Below are 20,130 nucleotides of genomic sequence, written 5' to 3'. Positions count from 1 at the left end.
TTTTATTGTGTGCTCACCCTATACCTGACAGCATTTTTCTTTGCCTTCATGCCTTGCTAGGTTTATGTGCACTTTCTATCAACCATTCCAACTCCTACTTGGCGTACCCTGGCAGCGCGACTATTGGGGAGATTGTGTTTTACGACGGAAATAATTTGGTAGGTGTGAAGTGACTAGAGGGTTTCAGGGCATAGCCATGTGGATACTGCCATGGACAGAAAATCATCTGTGTTGATAAACAAAGACCGCTACAGAAATGCCCAGCTGAGCTCTTCTAATAAAAGAATGAGAGAGCGAGAGAAAAGAAAGTCCACATAACCATACTGCACAGAAATCGACCACTAAGATTTGGGGTCTTCTCCACGCCTGCTCATCCGGACACGGCACGTAGTTAAACTAATTATCTGACACGTGCCCAGAGCAAAAGTACTGAATTTAAGATCAGTGTATTCATGGACTAGTGCCTTGGTAAGGAGAGCAACCTTCATGAACCTCCTGAACGTAGCGACCCAGTAGAAATGTGTCATCATGAAAGGAGCTAGAGGGCAGATAGAGAAGAGCCAGTGAGCAACTTAAGCTGCTCAGTGAGTGGCATATAGTGAGAATTATTAGCAAGTCCCCGGTCCTCCCTTGCCAGGGTTTCCTTGGGGTAAAATCCCAGGAATCGGTATTGTCTTGTAATATTAAAAGTTCTGCAGAGAATGAACTGTCCCCAGAGTTGAGGGCTGCTTTTGCCCAGGTAGGTGCCAAGCATCAAAGGAGAAGGGTAGAAGGGCAATCACTACATTGTGGCCTGATTTTGAGATGTGCTAAGCACCCATAACTGCCAGAGGAGTTGTAAGTGTTGGCACTACTTGGAATCAGGCCCAAACTTGCTTTTGTAACATGGTGGCTGTGGTAGGAGGAGAACTGGGGGTGAGGTGGAAGAAAGCGTGAGATATCTCCTGGATTTAGCACTAAGCTCAAAAGGCACTTAAGGGACCTCTACGAATCAAGTGTAATTGGGTATGGAATGTGCCGCCAGATAGCAGGCGGGAGCTTCGCACTTTGGTTTACACTCCTGTTACCTTTTTACCAACAGAGAACAGTCTGCACAATTCCTGCCCACGATGGGCCCCTCGCTGCAATAACCTTCAACTCCACAGGATCGAAGTTAGCAAGCGCTTCAGAAAAAGTGAGTGAAAAGCCCGCTGTGAACACTCTCCTTAATGCTTGTGGGTTTGCAGGTTTGCGGAAGATCCGCAGAGCAATCCAGTATTTGGATTAGATTGTTTGTTCTATGGGAAGTGGTATCTTTCTCTGTTTCATGACAGTGAAGCTCTAGTATTGATTGAGGGGAGGAAGGGAGCTGGGGGAGAACAAATGAAAGAAACGCAGTTGTGAGGAAGAGATTTGATTTTGCTTTGCACCGATCCTTGGGTGGGAAGGTGGAAATGGCGTTAGCATGTTCTGAACTCCCCAGAGAAAGCATCGAGGAAGGGGCATGTTTCTGTTCGCCCTGCTTGCTGCATGACCTTTATCCTGCATTTTTACAGGGCACTGTCATTCGTGTATTTTCCGTACCTGATGGGCAAAAACTCTACGAATTCAGAAGAGGAATGAAGAGGTCGGTTCACTCCTTAAAATTGTTGACAAGTATGCGAAGGGATCAAGTAACAGCACGTTAAATACATTCTCACTGCAGACATTCTTGACCATGTAGGACCTTGGCTGCTTCGGCATATGTTACTGTCCTTCTATAGGAACGTGATAGTGCTGTGTCGCTCCCCCATTTTGCCTCTAGCGAGCTGAGTGACACAGTTCAATTGCTTGCAGAACTGGGTGATTCCAGAGAATTGGAGGCAAATTGGACACATTGACTCTCTTCTTTGTATAATCTCCACTTGAAAGGAAAGGTAATTGGATTTCCACTCTAAGGCTAGGTCTACACTGGTCGGGGGGGGGGGGGGGGAGTCGATTTAAGATACACAAATTCAGCTACGCGAATAGCGTCGCTGAATTCGACGTGTCCTATTCGACTTACCCCGCTGTGAGGACGGCGGCAAATCGACCGCCGCGACTCCCCCGTCGACGGCGCTTACTCCTACCTGCGCTGGTGGAGTACGCGCGTCGATTCGGGGATCGATTTATCCGTCTAGATGAGACGCGATGAATCGATCCCCGAGAGATCGATTTCTACCCGACGATCCGGGCGGGTAGTGTAGACTAGCCCTGAGAAATGAAGTTACAATAGTTATACCATTCTACAGAGATCTGATTCTCACTTTGCCTGGGCTAAGTGGGTGCTAAAAAGCTACCCATTCTGATTCAGTTGGGTTTTATGCCCACATTGTCTAGAGGTAAATGACAGTGCCCTGGTCTAGGCTACAGGTAGATCAAGATAAGGCAGCTTACATCGACCTAACTCTGTAAGCGTCCACACTAAAATGTAGCTCCCGCTGGTGTAACTCGCTCACTCCACTTACTTAACTCCATCTCCACGAGAGGCGTAGCGCTTAGGTCAATGTAGTTAGGTTGACGCAGTGTCAGTGTAGACACTGAGCTGCTTACATTGACTTTCAGAAGCTGTCCCAAAATGCCGCACACTGACAGTTAAATTGGTGCAAGCGTTCATGGCGAGGACGTGCACCGCTGACACAAGGAGCAAAGCGATTTAATTACTGCGGTGGCTGTACGTCAACGTAACTTGGGTCAGCTTAATTTTGTAGCATAGACTTGCCCTGTAAGGCACCAGGAAATCAACCCTGTAGAGCTAGGAGAGGGGAGGACGCTAACGTGCATCTGAATCATCCAATGCCGGGCTCAGAAGAAGTTTGAATCACGTCTTTGGATTCTTCTCCACTATTAAGGCCTTGCTGACACTAGAAAGTCATACTGCTTAACTATACCAGCATAGCTCATTCTTGTATGGAAAGAAGAATAAGATCTACAGCTGTAAGGCCTCTTTATCCGGGGATAACTGCATCCATACGAGGGATTGTACCAGGATAACTATATTTGTACCCTGACCAATATAGTTCTGCTGGTACAAAATCTGCATAGACCAGGCCTCAGAAATCGCTGGTGAAAGCAAGGGGCATCCCCTTTCCTCTGGGCAGTAAATAGAGCAGCTCTGAGCACTCTTTGCCTCCCCCATGACAGCACCACCTCATGCCACAAGACTGTCCCACCTCTTGCCTTCCGTTACCCAGTGTTGTGTGGCTGGGAGATGAGCCTATGTAGCCCCGTCGCTCTTGGCAGTTTCCAGAGAGGCGCCATGCCGCTCCTCCGTAACCCTAGTACGGGGCGCCGGAACGGGGGAGGGCAGGCGGCCATGACCTCATCACTTTTTACCGGCTGTAAGGGCGAGCGACGGGGGAGAGAGGGTGGGGAGGAGCGAGTGGGGGGAGAAAGGGGGGTTTGGGGGGAAGGGGCAATGCGGGGGTGGGGCCTCGGGAAGGGGCAGCCCAGGGGGTGGGTCCGCAGTTCAGGCGCCAGTGGCCCCCTCACTTTTAGGGAGCTTCTGCTGCTCCTGCCCTAGTAACGGGGCAAGGCCACGTCTCCACTCTAGGGTTGTGTTTAGACCAACCAGCCAAAATCATGGTTCGTGCTAAAATGTTGCTAACGGGGCTTCCCTGGCAGCGTAGCTAGTTGGGCAAAATGTCTCACCAGATCGCCAGTCTCTGGGTCGTCTTCTGTCAGTGGAGAGGATTTACAGATGGCCGGGTGTGGCTGCTGCGGTGTGTCCCTTTTGGTTGTGCGCCATTCGGTGACAGGCCCTTTGTTTTCTCTGCCCTAGGTACGTGAACATCAGCTCTCTCGTGTTCAGTATGGACTCGCAGTTCCTGTGTGCTTCGAGTAACACCGAGACCGTGCACATCTTTAAACTGGAACATACCACAGACAGGTGAGAGGCTCTGAGCTAAGCCACGTGCCCCAGAGGGGAACGACCACACGTTACTGTTAGCATGAACGAGGCCTCGTGCTGTTCCTTCCGTGACACTGGCAGCAAACTGCCCTTTTGGCTTAATAGCCTGAGGGACTTGCTGCTTGGAAGAGCTCTCTGCTCTCTCCTGCCTTTGGCTGGCAAGTGATGTCAGCACCCCAGGCTCACCTCTAGCTTCCCGCCCTCCCTGCCAGTGTCTGGCCGTATCCAGCAAGGTCCCCCCCTCTCGGCAGGATGCTGCTGACGTCGGAGTTGCTATGGCAAATCCAAGCAGCGTTGCTAAGGAGCTGCTCTGTGCTTGTGGCTGGACGCAGGGAGAAGGGTCCCACCGCAGGCAGCAAAGCGATTAGCTGGCCATCAAGTCCATGGAGTTTGCCTGCTGGAAGCATGTCCACCACCTGTGGGCACTTCTTGTTACAACTTGCTGCCCCAGCTGGTACCCTAGATGAATCCACTGCAGGAACACGTTGGCTGCAAGCATCGGCCCCAGCAAGGGGAATGTTTAAATCTGAATAGAAAAACACTGCTAATCCATCGCTGAGGATCTGCTCTGAGGTGGCCTTCAGGCTGCGGACAGAGGTTGCAAATGAGGCCTTCCCCCTGCGGTCTGCAGAGAGGGCTTGGTGTAGCAGTTCCCATAGAAGCTGCCTGTACAGACCAGCACAGTGTGAGGACAGCTTCCCTGCCATACAACAGGCTGTCTGCATGTTGCCATAAGGGTGGGGGTTCTCTGTGTCTCACATTGCGGGCTCCATAGTGCTCTCTGACTGGCATCGCCCGCCAGCAGGAGGACCGTCCTCGGAGACCCATTCCCCATGCAGATCTGATGGGACCAGTGCAGTTTTAAATCAAGCTGTGGAGGGGCAGTGTGGCCTACTGGACAGAGCACTGGTTTGGGACTCGGGCGACTTGGGGTTCTGTTCCTAGCACTGCCACTGGCCTGCTGGGTGGCCTTGGGCAAATCACGTCGTCGCTCTGTGCCTCGGTTTCCCCCTCTGTATACAGGAGCTAATGAGACTGGTAAATGCTGTACTCTCTGTAAAGCACTTGGAGATCTACTGGTGAAAATTGCTATATAAGAGGTAGCTTCCAAATCCAGTCTCCTAGAACAGACCATATTCAAGACTAGGAACAAGCACTGGAATCCCACTGAAGTCAATAGGAGTTGCACCCACTTACAACAGGCCAGAATTGAGCTAGCCAGGCTCATTGGCCCCTTTGCATGCCCCTAAAGCCCCACAGGCCCTTTGTTCTAAGTGCCCCCTGTTCAAGTGAACCTTGCAAAACTCTACTCACGCAGGGAAAGTCACATGGGCGGTGAGTATCATAGGCTGGGGGAGGCCGTGCCCCCCCAAACAGCCTGGCATGACCTGCCCACGCTACACCCCCCCCCCCCGACTCCCCTCCTGCAGTTCCTGGTGCTCCGCCCTGGCCCAGGCTGGCTGGCCTGCCTCCCGCAGGGGCTTGGCGGCTGGGGCTGGGGCAGCGCTGCCTGCCCGGCACCGGGGCTGGGGGCGCTGTGACCGTGCCACCCGGCGCTGAGGCCGGGACTGGGACTGCGGTGGGGGTGCTCTAGGTTCCTGCAGGGGCAGAAGGGGAGAGGGAGGGACGGGGCCTTGGACACAAGGGGAGGGGCCGAGGAGTAGCCTCCCCCAATGGCCAGATCACCGGCCGCCCATGGAAAGTAACTTGTTTTGGTTTTTGGACAGGCAAGTAAAGTGTTATTTTTTCCGCCTGATCATCCCTGGGGCGAAGGTGGGGGAGTAGATTTTCTGTCTGTCCTGGTCCATTTGAATTACACTTTAGCAAGCCTGCATTAAAGCAGGTTCCATTTTACTGGCCATATCTAACACTCCAATCCTGCAAGTCATTCTCTGGCGGGAACGAGGGGTGGAGCGTTTGCACAAGTTACCAGCAGGACATTTTTCTCTTGGTGCAAGCAAGTCATGGGTATTGGGTAAGGGGGGTTATGCAAAGACTGTTCAGGGAACTCCCGTGATTCCACTGGCAAAAGGAAGATGCCTGTACAGTTGTTTTAATTTGTATGTAAATTTTAACTAGCCCTGGTCTCTGTTGTTTTGTTGATGCTAGTTGTGGTAGCTACTGCACATAGCCTCAGTGACTGGTGTTTTTTTATTCCCAGCCGGCCAGAAGAGCCTCCCACCTGGAGTGGTTACATGGGAAAGATGTTTATGGCTGCTACCAACTACCTCCCTGCCCAAGTGTCGGACATGATGAACCAGGACCGAGCCTTTGCCACCGTGCGCTTGAACTTCTCTGGACAAAGGAACATCTGCACGCTCTCCACGTACGTTGGAACATCTGCATTCTCTTCACCCCATCAGCTGGCAAAGGGTGCTACAGACACAGAACACAACTGGATTGTTTCCTGATGTGGCACAGGCAGAGAAGGGGGGTGTATTAGCTTGTTGAAGGTGCATTTACTGCATATAGGTTACCTACGACAGGCCGCTCAAGGGATGTGGCAGGCAAAGGTGGAGGTACAGATTAGGTCATCTGCACAGCCCTTCCTTAACTTTGGGTGATCACTTAGGTGAGTAGACAAGACCTATCTGCGTTGGTTAGTAAAACCAATGCAAACCCATGTGTGGACCCTTTAAGGCTATGTCTACACGACAGGTAACCCGGGTTGGATGGGGTCGGGCACGCCCCATGCCTGGCCTCCCTTGCAGGGCTTTAGCCCCTTGTCTCTCTGCTCCAGTGCAGGGTGTGCACTGCCCATCATGGGGGATCTAGGGCAGCGGGAATGCGCGAGGTATGTATGTGAGGATAGCAGTCAGACCCTGGCCACGGCTGTAATTTCATGTGCTACCACTTAAAGGGCAGGCAAGCGCCCCTGGTGGAGACGCCCAGCTCCGCATTCCTCCCACAGTGCCCTGCTAGCCCAGAGATCTATCGCTTCGTTTCTTATTAGGATTCAGAAGCTGCCACGACTGTTAGTTACAACATCAGACGGACACCTTTACATTTACAACCTAGACCCTCAAGACGGAGGAGAGTGCGTCTTAATTAAGAAACACAGGTAAGCGCATCAAAAGGTGCTCTGAGCCACTGGGCCTGGCTGATGCAAGGACTGATCTTTAAAAAGGGAAACTTCATCCTAAGGAAAACGAGACACCAGGAATTAAAAAGTGACTAGTGATTTTGGGTGCTCAACCTGAGACTCTTTGAAGGAGTCTGATTTCCAAAGGGGAGATGCTAGGCACTTCCTGCCCCTTCAGGTGTCTCCAGCTGAGCAGCCCAACCTCAAGGCCTCACAATCACTAGCTGCTTTGTGAAAATCTCAGCCTGGAGCCACTCTGCTTTTGGATGGGGGACATATGCAGCCCACCTCTTTGGAGAGGTTTGTTCATCTCTGAAATTCTGAGGCCCTGAGCTTCTACCACCAAAGCCAAAGTACTTCCACTGCAGTCAGATCCTCTGGCTGGAGAACGTGGTCAGTGCGCTGGAGAGGCAGGAGTACTGTCCCTCTGGTGCTCTAGAACCGGTCCGGGAGGAGTGATAGTGCAAGGCAGGACAGGGAGTTCCCATAAACACAAATAGCCGTCTGGCAGAGTGCAGTCTTCTCCTGTGAGATTGTTTTAATCATAGGCGCTGACTTCCCCGCTTTCCTGTGGGTACTCGACCCCCCCACTCCCGCCCCTGGCCCTGCCCCTGCCCCCACTCCACCCCTTCCATGAGACCCCGCCCCCTCCCTGCCCCCATTCCAATCCCTTCCCCAAAGTCCCCGCCCCAAATCCTCCCCCCTTCCCTCCCCCTATTCCAACTCCTTCCCCAAATCCCGGCCCCGCCTCCTCCCCTGAGCACGCCATGTTCCTGCTCCTCCCCCTCCCTACCGGAGCGTGCTAATGCTGCCAAACAACTGGGGAAGCGCTGGGAGGTAGGCAGAGGAGTGGGGACGCGGTGCACTCGGGGGCGGGGGGGAGGGGAGCTTGGCTGCCGGTGGGTGCAGAGCACCCACTAATTTTTCCCCGTGGGCGCTCCAGCCCCGGAGTACCCACGGAGTCGGCGCCTATAGTTTTAATTTGTATGTCCATTTCAAATGAATAACCCCAGCGGGTTACATAGCTATGGATAATATTAAGCCTTTGGGGTGGAGTGGAAGAGAATATGTGTCTGTCTATCCGCCTAAGCATTGTCTGTTAAACCCACAAAACGAACATATGCTCCAGCGTGCCTGGCTAATTCAGACATCCGTGACAATGCATAGCGCAGGCCCCAGATGGGCCGTTTCAGGTTCATGTTTGGTTTCCTTGTTTCTGTGAGCTCCTAATGTTTTTGTAGCAGGGTTGGCATCTCACAGAAACTTTGGATGAGTCTGTTACTTAGAAGCTCATTATCCATCACTGTGACCTGTACAGGGGCATTGTTAGAACTGCTGCAGAGGAGGGGCATGGACAGGATCAAAGCTAACTCTTATTCCTTCTCTTGCTTCAAAACAATTAGCCTGCTCGGCTCGGGAAAGACAGACGAGAACAAAGAAAATGACCTCCGGCCTCCATTACCTCAGTCTTACGCAGCAACTGTAGCCCGACCAAGTACGATGCCTTCATCTTCATCCATGCCAGGTGAGCTGGGCTTGCCCCAGGGGCTGGCATCTCTGAAAGGGTGACCAGGTGAAAGCTTCTTGGAGCAAAGTCAGAATTTTTCACAGCAGAGCATCACTGAGCAGAAGCTTCCCTGGCACTGCACTTTCCATGTTGCAGCCCATTGAAATGACTTGGGATGTTTTGTCCTGCTTCACCATCACCCTGTTCCTGCTATCAGGTCCACCCAGGCTAATCCTTATGCTTACACGGTGCCCTTTGGGTCTCTCAGGGCCCTCCTGCACTCATCCAACTACAGAATGGACTTTCATTGCAATCGAGTTCATTGTAAGTTCCATGGTGGTGTCCTTCCCCACACCCCGTGTTTTTATTATGGTCACCAATTCTGAAATGCCAGTGCTCATGTATGCATGAGGCAGAGGGTTGCTCTAGTAAGCTGAGCACAGGAGAGGGCATCAGGAACATCTACATTTGAATTTCCTCTCCAATAATGACTCCCTCTGTAGCCTTGAGCTAGTCACTTAGGCCTGGTCTACACTGGGGGGGGATGTCGATCTAAGTTACGCAACTTCAGCTACGTGAATAACGTAGCTGAAGTCAACATACTAAGATCTACTCACCGCGGTGTCTTCACTGTGGTAAGTCGACAGCTGACGCTCCCCCGTTGACTACCTGCGCCTCTCGCTCCGGTGGAGTACCGGAGTCAACAGGAGAGCGCTCGGTGGTCGATTTATCGTGTCTAGACTAGACGCGATAAATCGACCCCCGCTGGATCAATCGCTGCCCGTCGATCCAGTGGGTAATGTAGACAAGCCCTTAACCTCCTTGCGTCAGATGACACCATCTGTAAAATAAATCTGGCCCGGGTGTGTTGTGAGGTTTAATAATGATAAATCTGTGGAGCTACACAGTGTATTTCAAAGAGCTCTGAATATTAAAAGCACTGTATAAATATTCAGTATTACTCACCCTACTCATTTGTAGCATTGAGCCCTGTGGCAGCACCTAGGTCTGTAAATCCATGTGTCTTTCCCCACCCTTCTCTGGAATAACCACTACACCCTTTAGTAGATTCTCCCTGTTCAGAGCTTTGAACGCTTTCCAGATCTGATCTTGTGTTTCATCCTTGCTTGTAGCCAGTTTCCAGTACCTTGGATCTGTGCTGTATGTCCAAGAACCCTAAACCAGTGTAAATAAGTGACATGTTGAGGAAATCATTCTTGGCTCTAAAGAGTCTGGTCGTTTGATTTTTCAGGAGTGAGACAAACTGATTACCGTCAGTTTACTGCAAAAAAACCCATACGTTGTTTTCCTACTTCACAGGGGCATCCTAATGATGAATTGGCTAATACTTACTTAACTTTCGGTCATCAAAGTGATACAACGCTTTGAAAGTAGGGAGCACTAGCTAAGTGCTAAGCATGATTAATAATGATCAAAATTATGCTGCAATTCCGCTGGGAAGAGCAGTAGCTATATCCTCACTTGCATTACAATTTGTTACTGATAACAGTTGTCAGATCTGTGTCCAACCATTGAGACGATGGTTGTTCATAAAAAGCCCGATCTCCATGGTACTGCGTCGGGATCACTACAGAGTCTATTGAAACCACTTTGCCTCTTCGTACAGAAACTAGCTCTAAAATGGTACAGGAGTCCAGGGGGTGACTGCCCTCTTATACTTCCTAGTCGTCAAGATTTGCATACACATTAGACAATAGAACAAGATTTTTATTACGGGGACCTGGGCTTGCTCTAATGGACGCAGTCACCTTTAACACATCTCCTCCCCAGTTTAAAATAAATTATTCCATCATGACAGCTGCCTTGCAGAACATTGTATCTAAGGTGATCAGAAATAATCCTAATTAAAAACACAAAGCAATATTTCAGGTTTCTAATTCTTGGGAATAAATCAGCAAGACCAAAGTCTCTGACAAGCTTTTACCAAAACGTGGAGCGTGATTCCTTAGCAGTTTGTTAGCATCAAGCAGTCTGCTTCCTTTCCTTATGCAGAATGCATGCCAGGGAGAGTGAGTTTGCAGGGGTGGGTGTGCATCTCTCCATGCACTCGGGCACAACTTCTGTTAATATTCAGTGGAAGTTGCACATATCCACTGAGAGCAGAAATACGTCCTCTACAAAGGTCCTTTTACAGGATCTTCTCTTTTATTGCTGCAAGGTGCAAATGTACTTTAAGCTAGATTATTTGGTTGTCATAATAATTGAAGAAACGAAAAGACAGTGAAACAGTATAAAGCATTATTACAGTTTAAACTCTTTCACTCTTTGGGAACACAAGCTGGCGTGATCATTTCCCTGGACATTAGTCTGTATAGCAAGAGACCTAGTTTACTGTTGAAACTGTTTTCTTCGTTAAGCCTCTTTCTTTCATGCATCCTACAGAAACAAATGCCACATCTTTGGCTTGGTCTACACTAAACCCCCAAATCGAACTAAGGTACGCAACTTCAGCTACGTGAATAACGTAGCTGAAGTTCGAAGTACCTTAGTTCGAACTTACCTCGGTCCACACGCGGCAGGCAGGCTCCCCCGTCGACTCCGCGGTACTCCTCTCGTCTAGCTGGAGTACCGCAGTCGACGGCGAGCACTTCCTGGTTCGACTTATCGCGTCCAGACAAGACGCGATAAGTCGAACCCAGAACTTCGATTCCCAGCCGCCGAACTAGCGGCTGGGTGTAGACATACCCTTTGAGTTCTTCCAGGTCTTCTGTATGAATGACTCATATCTGCATGGCTGTTAAAGTTACTGCAGCAAATTATCCAAGCCCCTCTTGGTTTGCCTGTGGTGGGAAGCCGAAAACTTATTTTGCAGACGCTAATGCCTGAATCTGTTCCCCAGGCTACTGCTGGCAAAGACCACACCCCCCGGTCCCCCGGCTACTTTGCCAGACTGTTGCAGAAACCAGCTCTGAGCTCAAATGCAGTGAGAAGATGGTGTCTCTACCTGCTCAGCTCTGAGCTTCTTGGATTCATTTGTCCTTAGTCTTTTGCCTTTCTTTGTTTTTACAGGTTACTCAGAAGATGGGGGTGCCCTGCGAGGAGAGGTTATCCCAGAGCACGAATTTGCAACCGGACCAGTGCGCCTTGATGACGAGAATGAATTCCCTCCTGTGAGCATTAGGAGTCCCTAAAACGGCAGTACAGCCCTCATGCTAAGAAGAAAGTATTAACTTCTTACAGAAAAGATGTTGTTCCCTTTCTCTAATGTGCCTCGATCCATTATCAAGCCTATTACAACTATGTTACAGGGACACCGCCAGGTAGTTTATGCCCACAGCTGTGGCCGCTAGGGATGGGGGTACAGCCTACAAATCCTAACGTTAATTAGAGAGAGGGCCAAGCAAATTTCCAGAAATTAAGCACCTACAAATGTGGGTGAAGTCTGAATCTGGATCTGACCTTTAAATCTTGAGCCCATCTCTCATATTAATAGAAATAGCTTTAACTGCGACGACGGCAGCATTTTTAACAAAAAAATTATTCCCCCCCCCCCAGCAGTATTTTCAGTGCAAACATATCCCAGCGTTGGGCTGGTGCAGCTGCAACTTGAAGTGACCAGAACAAAAGTAAAAGTGAGCCATCTTTTCATTCCCAAGCTGAGTGAAATGCAAAAAGTCCCAGGGGCTGCGGAATCAGAGGGGCAAAGGGGGCTAACGCCTCCACAATGGAAATATTGGCGGGGGGGGGGAGGCTGATGTGTGCTTCCACCCTGGCAGGGCGTTCTCTATACCATGCACACATGCACGAGGGGTGGTAGGGAGAGAAGCAGGTGAGAGCAGGACCCAGGATCCAGGCAGGAACACACCACGCGCACACACTGTTGAGTTTGAGTAGCTCCCCGTGCCGAGCACCCATCCCACTCCCCAATCTATCCCTGACCCCTCGACTTCCCCGCACTGGCCTTGACTTCCCCCTGCTCCCCATGTAGAGCACCTCTGCCCCGCTGCCCCACGCCCCCAATTCACAGTGAGTTTCTGCCGCCTCTGGAAAAAGCCCAAATGGGGACAAGCGTACTAGAATTTAAAATCCATTTCCAATCTTTTAACAATCAGCAGCATTAGTCACCAGAGGTAAGGACATTTTTGCTTTTTAAAACTGACTTTGAACCTGGCAGTGTCTCTCCAGCTCTGTGATCTAGTATCCAAACACTTACCATGTTGTTTGCTTAACATTTGAGAGGGCAGATGTTGATTACCTGCAGTAATAATTTCTAGTAGTTAGCAGCCTTTCCATAATGGTAACACACTAATACACCAGGACACTTTGACTTGACTAAATTGTTGCGGCAATTCACCGTGGACAGAATCTTGAGCCCTTTACTCAGTCCTCACCCATCTTCAGTGGAAGTTTTGCCTGAGTAAGGACCAAGTAAAAACTATCTTAGGCTAAGGCTACACTGGCACTTTACAGCGCTGCAACTTTCTCGCTCAGGGGTGTGAAAAAACACCCCCCTGAGCGCAGCAAGTTACAGCGCTGTAAAGTGCCAGTGTAAACAGCGCTGTAAGCTAATCCCCTCGGGGAAATGGAGTACCTGCAGCGCTGGGAGAGCTGTCTCCCAGCGCTGGTGCCACAACCACACTCACACTTCAAAGCGCTGCCACGGGAGCGCTCCGGCGGTAGCGCTTTGGAGTTTCGAGTGTAGCCATGCCCTTAGGGTCTCAGTCACCAATTGTGGGTCACGTCCTGAGATTTTCAAAGTTGACTAGGGTTTAGTGTCAAGTATCGAGGGTAGCCGTGTTAGTCTGTATCCACAAAAACAACAAGGAGTCCAGTGGCACCTTAAAGACTAACAGATTTATTTGGGCATAAGCTTTCGTGGGTAAAAACCTCACTTCTTCAGATGCATGGAGTGAAAGTTACAGATGCAGGCATTATATAATGACACATGAAGACAAGGGAGTTACCTCACAAGTGGAGAACCTGATCGAATTGGCCTTGTCAACACAGGGCCAATTCAATCAGGGTGGATGTAGTCCACTCCCAATAATGGAGGAGGAGGTGTCAATTCCAGGAGAGGCAAAGCTGCTTCTGTAATGAGCCAGCCACTCTCAGTCCCTATTCAAGCCCAAATTAATGGTGTTAAATTTGCAAATGAATTTTAGTTCTGCTATTTCTCGTTGAAGTCTTGTTTCTGAAGTTTTTTTGTTCAAGTATAGCTACTTTTAAATCTGTTATAGAATGTCCAGGGAGGTTGAAGTGTTCACCTACTAGCTTTTGTATGTTACCATTGATGTCCGATTTGTGGCCATTTATTCTTTTACATAGAGACTGTCCGGTTTGGCCAATGTACATGGCAGAGGGACACTGCTGGCACATGATGGCATATATCACATTTGTAGACATGCAGGTGATGGTGTGGCTGATGTGGTTGGGTCCTCTGATGGTGTCGCTAGAGTAGATATGGGGACAGAGTAGGCAATGAGGTTTGCTACAGGGATTGATTCCTGGGTTAGTGTTTCTGTGATGTGTAGTTGCTGGTGAGTATTTGCTTCAGGTTGGGGGGCTGTCTGAAAGACGGTGAAGAAGTGAGGTTTTTTACCCACGAAAGCTTATGCCCAAATAAATCTGTTAGTCTTTAGGGTGCCACCAGACTCCTTAGGGTTTATTGATACTCTAAAGCATGTTGAGATCTACTGCTGTAGAGGGCTATATAAAAGCAAGCTAGCCAGCTGCAGAACTCATGAAACTCACTGCTTTAGTTCAGAACTGTGCATGACACGGCCATGGATTATACAGTTCCCTTCCGTTGTCTGCAACATAATTGATTTGAAACCTGGCATGACCGTTTTCTCTCTTCCCCATTGGCTTCCTATTCAGGGTATTTAGTTTGAAGTGTTTCCCCTTTAATCATTCCATATTGACTCCTGGGGTGCTGAAGCCAATGTTCTAGAAGGAGTGGAGCCCACACACACTTCCTGTGCTTGTTTCCAAGAAACCTGCACTTGAGTGTGTGTCCTAGGGACAAGCAAGTGCCAACAAGCAGGAGCTGAGCTGAACGGATATGCTTACGTGAGTTTGCCTGCTGTGATTGGATTGTATGAAAGCAGCCCAAAACCCCTGCTGTCCACCAACAGGCCCTTTATTAAATGGACTTTGATCTGTCAAAACCTTGTGCTGTAATTAACTTGACAGAACAACTTACGTGTGTGACTTACTTCCCAAAACAGGCCTCTCTGCCGTGACCTAGCAGTAGGAGCTTCCAGATGAAGCATTTGGACTTAGAACTTTGTTTTTCCTCCTTGCTGCTGAAGTTTCCAGTTGCTAGTGCAGCATTTACTTACACTGTGCTGCTTATAAGTAAGGCTGGTTGGAACACTTCGATGTTTGGAGATGTATTGATTTCGATGAGGTTTTCAACAGAAAGGTTTCTGGGCTCCAGGGTGGACACTCTGGTCACTTTTGACTAGAGATTAGAATCAAAGCCTGACCTTTCCAATCCGAAAACAGATATTTCAACCCATTTCTGTTTCCAGAAAATGTTTGAAAGGGTTTGGAACAAAAACAAATTCTGAAACCTTGAGAGTTGTTGCAAAATGGAATTGTCCCCGCCCAGCCAGCTAGACTCGTTACGCTTTGTATTTGGACACAATTTTGTGGAAGGAGCAACATACAGTAGTATCCTGTAGTTCCTCTGGTTTTTAAATACTCTTCCTTCTACTGAATTCAATCACTGCTTAATGTGACTAAATCATTAGTATTAAAGGTGCCATAGCTTGGATCTGATCCAGAGCCTGTTGCTGGCAATAGAAAGGTGCCACTTAATTTAACAAGGGAAGGGCCAGGCCAGATCTCAGTGAGAGGAGGAGATAAAAAGCCCGAGGACCTGTGTTTACTTTAAAATCTGACCGCAACTAGAAGTTGTTTGGATGATACCCATGTTGCTGGGAGCTATTGAAACTGGTAGTGACTTGGAGAACAAGGTTAATCACCTATTTCACTTTCAGTGATAGGAGTGGACTTGATTCTGTGAAGTCCACTTAGGCCTTGTCTACACCCAGCCGCTAGTTCGGCGGCTGGGAATCGAAGTTCCAGGTTCGATTTATCGCGTCTGGTCTGGACGCGATAAATCGATCCCGGAAGCGCTCGCCGTCGACTGCGGTACTCCAGCTCGGCGAGAGGAGTACCGCGGAGTCGACGGGGAGCCTGCCTGCCGCGTGTGGACCGCGTCTGAACCGCGGTAAGTTCGAACTAAGGTATGTCGACTTCAGCTACGTTATTCACGTAGCTGAAGTTGCGTACCTTAGTTCGAAGTTGGGGGTTAGTGTAGACCAGGCCTTAGGGACTTAGCATTTTCCTCATAAAATCAATAGCACAGATACTACAGTAACGGCTGGCAGCATAGTACGCTAAGATTGATGTCTCGAGAAGGAAGCACTGAAGTCAATACTTGATCCCTGCAGAATGCTGACTTGCTGGGAGGACCAGAAATCTTGGGATGGGAGGAATTGAACCCACATTATTTATTCTATGTACAGGTCCAGTTTTAAATGTTCACGTGGTTCTGGCCACGCACAGCTGCACAAATTCCAGCTGTGACTTCTGCTTACCTATGCTAGTGATCTGACATATGGCAGTCAGTATTCCAAAAGAGCTTGTTGATTTATGCACTTTACACCTGAGTTTAATGCTGATGTGATTTTGGCCACATAGCCAAAGTAGCCTTTCAGAATTCATTGCAGCTTCTTCAGGACCCCATGATCACAAGGTGTTTTTCTGAATGTTCTAAAGCGATAGCGTAATCATGAGGTTTTATGGAAGAGTCCTATAGGATTGAGCAAGCATTTATTAGCGAGAAAGAGGAAACCTATAGAGCAGCTTCAATCGAAATGAAATATACATGCCATAGAAATCTCTGCAAAGGCCCATAGAATGCAACAGGAAAGAGGATCTGTGCAGAATGTAAAGCCCGCCTACAGAGCTCTAATGCAGGGGTGTCACGCGCGGTTACATTTCTGTTGGATTCTTCTACACGTGCTGAGAACCAAAGAATCTCGTATCCAGAATGTTAAGATGGAGCCTGATAGCAAGAGGGAATTTCATTAGAGGCGTTTTCTGAACTCCGGCTAGAGATTGCAGAGCGATCAGTTATTTGATGGAACCCAGGGCTTGGGACTGAAATGCAAAAGGAGCCTTTAAAATGGCTTCCATGCTCAGGACCTTTGGTTCTGTTACCTCCAGATGTAATTACACTTGCGTGGCCAGTACAAAAGGGCGGGCAGCTGAAGCACACTGCTGCCGCTGTGAGCATATGGCTCCTGTGTGCACGCCCAGCAACTAGCATGGTCAATAGCAGTGAGAAAACAGATCCTTACAATGGGCCATATCCACCTACCACCTGTTTGCTGCAATTTGGATTCCTGAGCAGCTCTTAGCGGCTTTGGTGAATGTTTGCCCATTGCAGTACACACCCCAGTATTCCTGCATGGCCAATAAGGAAGAGGCTGGTTAGAAAGCCTGTTGCAGTCGGTATTTCCCTGTGTCTTTACTTTACTAGCTTCAGGTTTCATTGGAGTCAGTTCAGTGCTAGAAAAGAGCTTCCTGTAATGGACGCAGCGTACTTAGCATGAGTTGTGGATGAAGGTCTAATCATGATCATCAGAGAGTTAACAAACCTTGCTTAGTCCCTAGGGCAGAATAAAGGTGACATTGCAGCCGTGTAAACCAGGAACGGCTTAGCAACAGGTGCAGGTGAGAGCTATGCACTAGATAAGTTTGCAGTGAGCTAGGACCCTGTTGCCAAGGAACAGAACTTACCTATAATTAAAACAGGGAGCCTTGTATTGATCAACCTTGCTATGCCGAAGTAGGTGGAGATACTGCTGAGGATTGGTGCCGAAAGCATTATTTACCACAGGTTCCAAGCTGTCTAAACAACTGATATTTTGGTACGCCGGAAGTGAAAATATTGCAGCCACGCTTGTGTTGCATGTTACCAGTGCTTGCCTAGGTCACGGTGTTTGTTTTCAATGTTGGCCTGCTGTCGTTTTGATCATACTAACTCTGCTACGTAGACATTCGGCACTACTATGAATTTTGGGCTATATTTCTTTATAGTTGCTACCTGCGGTAACAAAGAGCAAAAGTGCCTCTGTGGAACTGTCTGTTAATAATGCTCCTTCTTGGTGGGAAGCTTCTATGGAAGTATGGCTGGCATTTTGCACCTTCTAGCGTTCAATGTCTCTGCAACTCAGCCCAAGATGGAGGTCGTTTCAGGAGGAGCTGGGGGATGATCTAGCCCAGCAGGCATCGGTGCACTGACACCCAGAACACATTAGCTGCTGGGTGGAGTCTCCATAGAGCAGAAGAACCCTTCTGAGGGTAGCGGGTGGGGGAGCACAGCCCCACCCCAGGTTTTTCCATAAGAAGGTGAGGTTCTTGCCCAGAGATCTTTGGTCCCCTTGTTGTGGCTTGTGTGCGGTGCTAGTATGAAGTAGCTAGTTAAAAGTCCTTGCCATTGTGTATTTCCTGCCTGTGTCCTGAGGAAGCTGCTGTATTCTGTTACCTGAGTTAAGAGCTGACACGTAGTGATCCAGTATGTCTGCATGCTTTGTCTGTTTTTAATCTCTGTTCTGGATGCGATGGCAGCTGGATAAGGGACACACTGTCACGAACCTATACATGTAGGGCAAACACAACTCCCATTGACCAGAAAGTAAAACACTGCATGGCGTCTTCTCCCCTGCACGTGTGCAAAGCCTTCTACGATGCACCCTGCTTAACGGCCTGTTGCTGGGAAAAGTAAGGCAGTTCTGTTTTGATTTTGGTAGATAATCTTGTGCCGTGGAGGTCACCCGGGCAAAGTGAAGAGGTCATGATGAGACGCCAACCTCAGGATTCGGGACAGGCGCTGGGAGGTGGTTTGGAAAAACCCAGCAGTGTGGAAGAACGGATTTGTGGGTGCCTACAACAGGGCGAATAACCAGAGGTGCTGCATTGCTTTTACAACAGTATGTTCAAGTGGTTACCTCACCCCTCTGGCCCTGTGTTTGACATGGGATATGGGAGTGGTATAAATGTACTGCATGCACAGTGCTATATTTAACAAAGGAGACATTAAAACCCCGTTGTAAATGCTAACCTGACCAGATTTGTATGTAACCTGAATTTTATATACATCGGTTTCCCTTTTCTAATTTATGCTGTTTTATGTGTATAAAGTCTATTAAACTGTGTCTTTGTACAGTATATACATAATATTTTATCCATGCAGAGTATTTTTGCAGTGATATTAGGGGGAAATCTCCCAATTTATTATGTTTGAGCTCTACCAGAAGACTAGTAATAAAGTCATCATATGTCAGTGGCTGCTCGGTGTGGGAGTTCTTGCTGTTCTCTGGGGGGCCCTGCGGATGTCAGCCTTGATTCAGGTTTATTAGTGGAACTGCTCCTAGTTTTGGTTTCTACTGTTTGTGAATCATCGCCCATTGCCTTCAGCTGCACGCTGACTGATTTGTTTCAAATAATACTATTTTGGGAGTGAAGGCATCGTTGTTAGAGACGGGAATTGAGACTCAAGACGGCTGCTGCTCTTGCTGAACCTGGACTAACTTACAACCCTGCCCAACCCCTTCTGGCTTCAGGAGCGTTGTCCAGGATGTGTGATCTGTGGTCTCTGTTTGCTGCTGTGATACTGACCTGCTGCAACCTTGGGGGATTCACATAACTTTTGCCTGGGATTCCCCATTTGTAACATGGAGATAATGGCCCAGATGTGCCAGAACAGCCTGGGAAAGGAGGGAGCATTGGGGCTTTCCAGCACCATTCAGGGAACTGCCAGGCACCAGGTTGGTCTCTGGGCTGCGCTGCCTTGTGCCAGTAGATAACAGCTCCCAAGGAGCTCCTTTAGTGGTCAAGATTGCAGGAGGGCATCATGCTCTGGCTCCGCCCCTTTCACCCCCCCCCCCCAAGCCATCCCCAAATGCCCTGACACCAGGGCAGGGACAGCATGCTGTGCTAGAGGAATCCTGTCAAGCTGAGCTGACGCCCATCTTGGCAAAGTGCTGTGAGATCCTCAGAGGCGCAAGTTGCCCTGGAAGTACAGGGCATTATTCTAAGCGGGAGCCTTTTGTAAATATGGTAAGAAATCCTGGGGGGCGAGGATGGGGGTTGGCCTTACTACTTGTCATCAGCTGTTTAAATCTCTAGGAGGAGGTCAGTTCTTCCTGCAATTCCCCTGTCCCTAGGATACAGAGCTGGGCCACTGTCTTCATCTCAGTGTCATGTAAATCCCATACTGGTTTAACCCTAGATGGAAAAACCCACCTGGAGACAGGAGTGACCACCGTATGCTGCCAGAGGGGGTAAAGATTACCCCTCACCTCCCCAGGAATAGCGGGGGGTGTCTGGCCCTCTGAGCCAACAGATCTCAGGGCCTCTACCTAGGCCAAGGCCATATGTACAAAGGTTTAATCCACTGCTTCCTGGGCCCCCTTCCTCCCCATCTATGCTCCCCTGGGCTCATCCTCTCTCCTCACATCACGTCCCCTTCAAGGCCGGTTTCAGATCACAGAGGGGCAAGTGACATGCAGGTTCATCTTTTGCAGCAATTCTCCTCCAAGGTACAGGCAGGGGGCAATACCATAGACAAGGGCTTTGACCCAAGAACCACCTCTG

At 49.2% G+C, this 20,130-nt stretch overlaps 1 protein-coding gene across 1 annotated transcript in view; it reads left to right on the top strand.

The window, feature by feature from the left end:
• WIPI1 (WD repeat domain, phosphoinositide interacting 1) overlaps nucleotides 1-18,822 on the top strand; it is a 31,099-nt gene extending 12,277 nt beyond the window's left edge. Inside the window, exons 4-12 of the mRNA XM_065415439.1 lie at nucleotides 61-158; nucleotides 1,082-1,174; nucleotides 1,536-1,606; nucleotides 3,779-3,886; nucleotides 6,069-6,233; nucleotides 6,861-6,968; nucleotides 8,393-8,514; nucleotides 11,527-11,627; nucleotides 18,285-18,822. Coding sequence (XP_065271511.1) covers nucleotides 61-158; nucleotides 1,082-1,174; nucleotides 1,536-1,606; nucleotides 3,779-3,886; nucleotides 6,069-6,233; nucleotides 6,861-6,968; nucleotides 8,393-8,514; nucleotides 11,527-11,627; nucleotides 18,285-18,332 — 914 coding nt within the window. The 3' untranslated portion in view covers nucleotides 18,333-18,822. The remainder of the gene's footprint in view (nucleotides 1-60; nucleotides 159-1,081; nucleotides 1,175-1,535; nucleotides 1,607-3,778; nucleotides 3,887-6,068; nucleotides 6,234-6,860; nucleotides 6,969-8,392; nucleotides 8,515-11,526; nucleotides 11,628-18,284) is intronic.
• Nucleotides 18,823-20,130: the final 1,308 nt, after the last annotated feature.

The sequence above is a fragment of the Emys orbicularis genome, chromosome 13 (assembly GCF_028017835.1).
Source record: "Emys orbicularis isolate rEmyOrb1 chromosome 13, rEmyOrb1.hap1, whole genome shotgun sequence".
Taxonomy (NCBI): domain Eukaryota; kingdom Metazoa; phylum Chordata; order Testudines; family Emydidae; genus Emys; species Emys orbicularis.
Note: the sequence above shows the minus strand (reverse complement) of the source record. Positions and strands in the feature narration are given on the sequence as shown.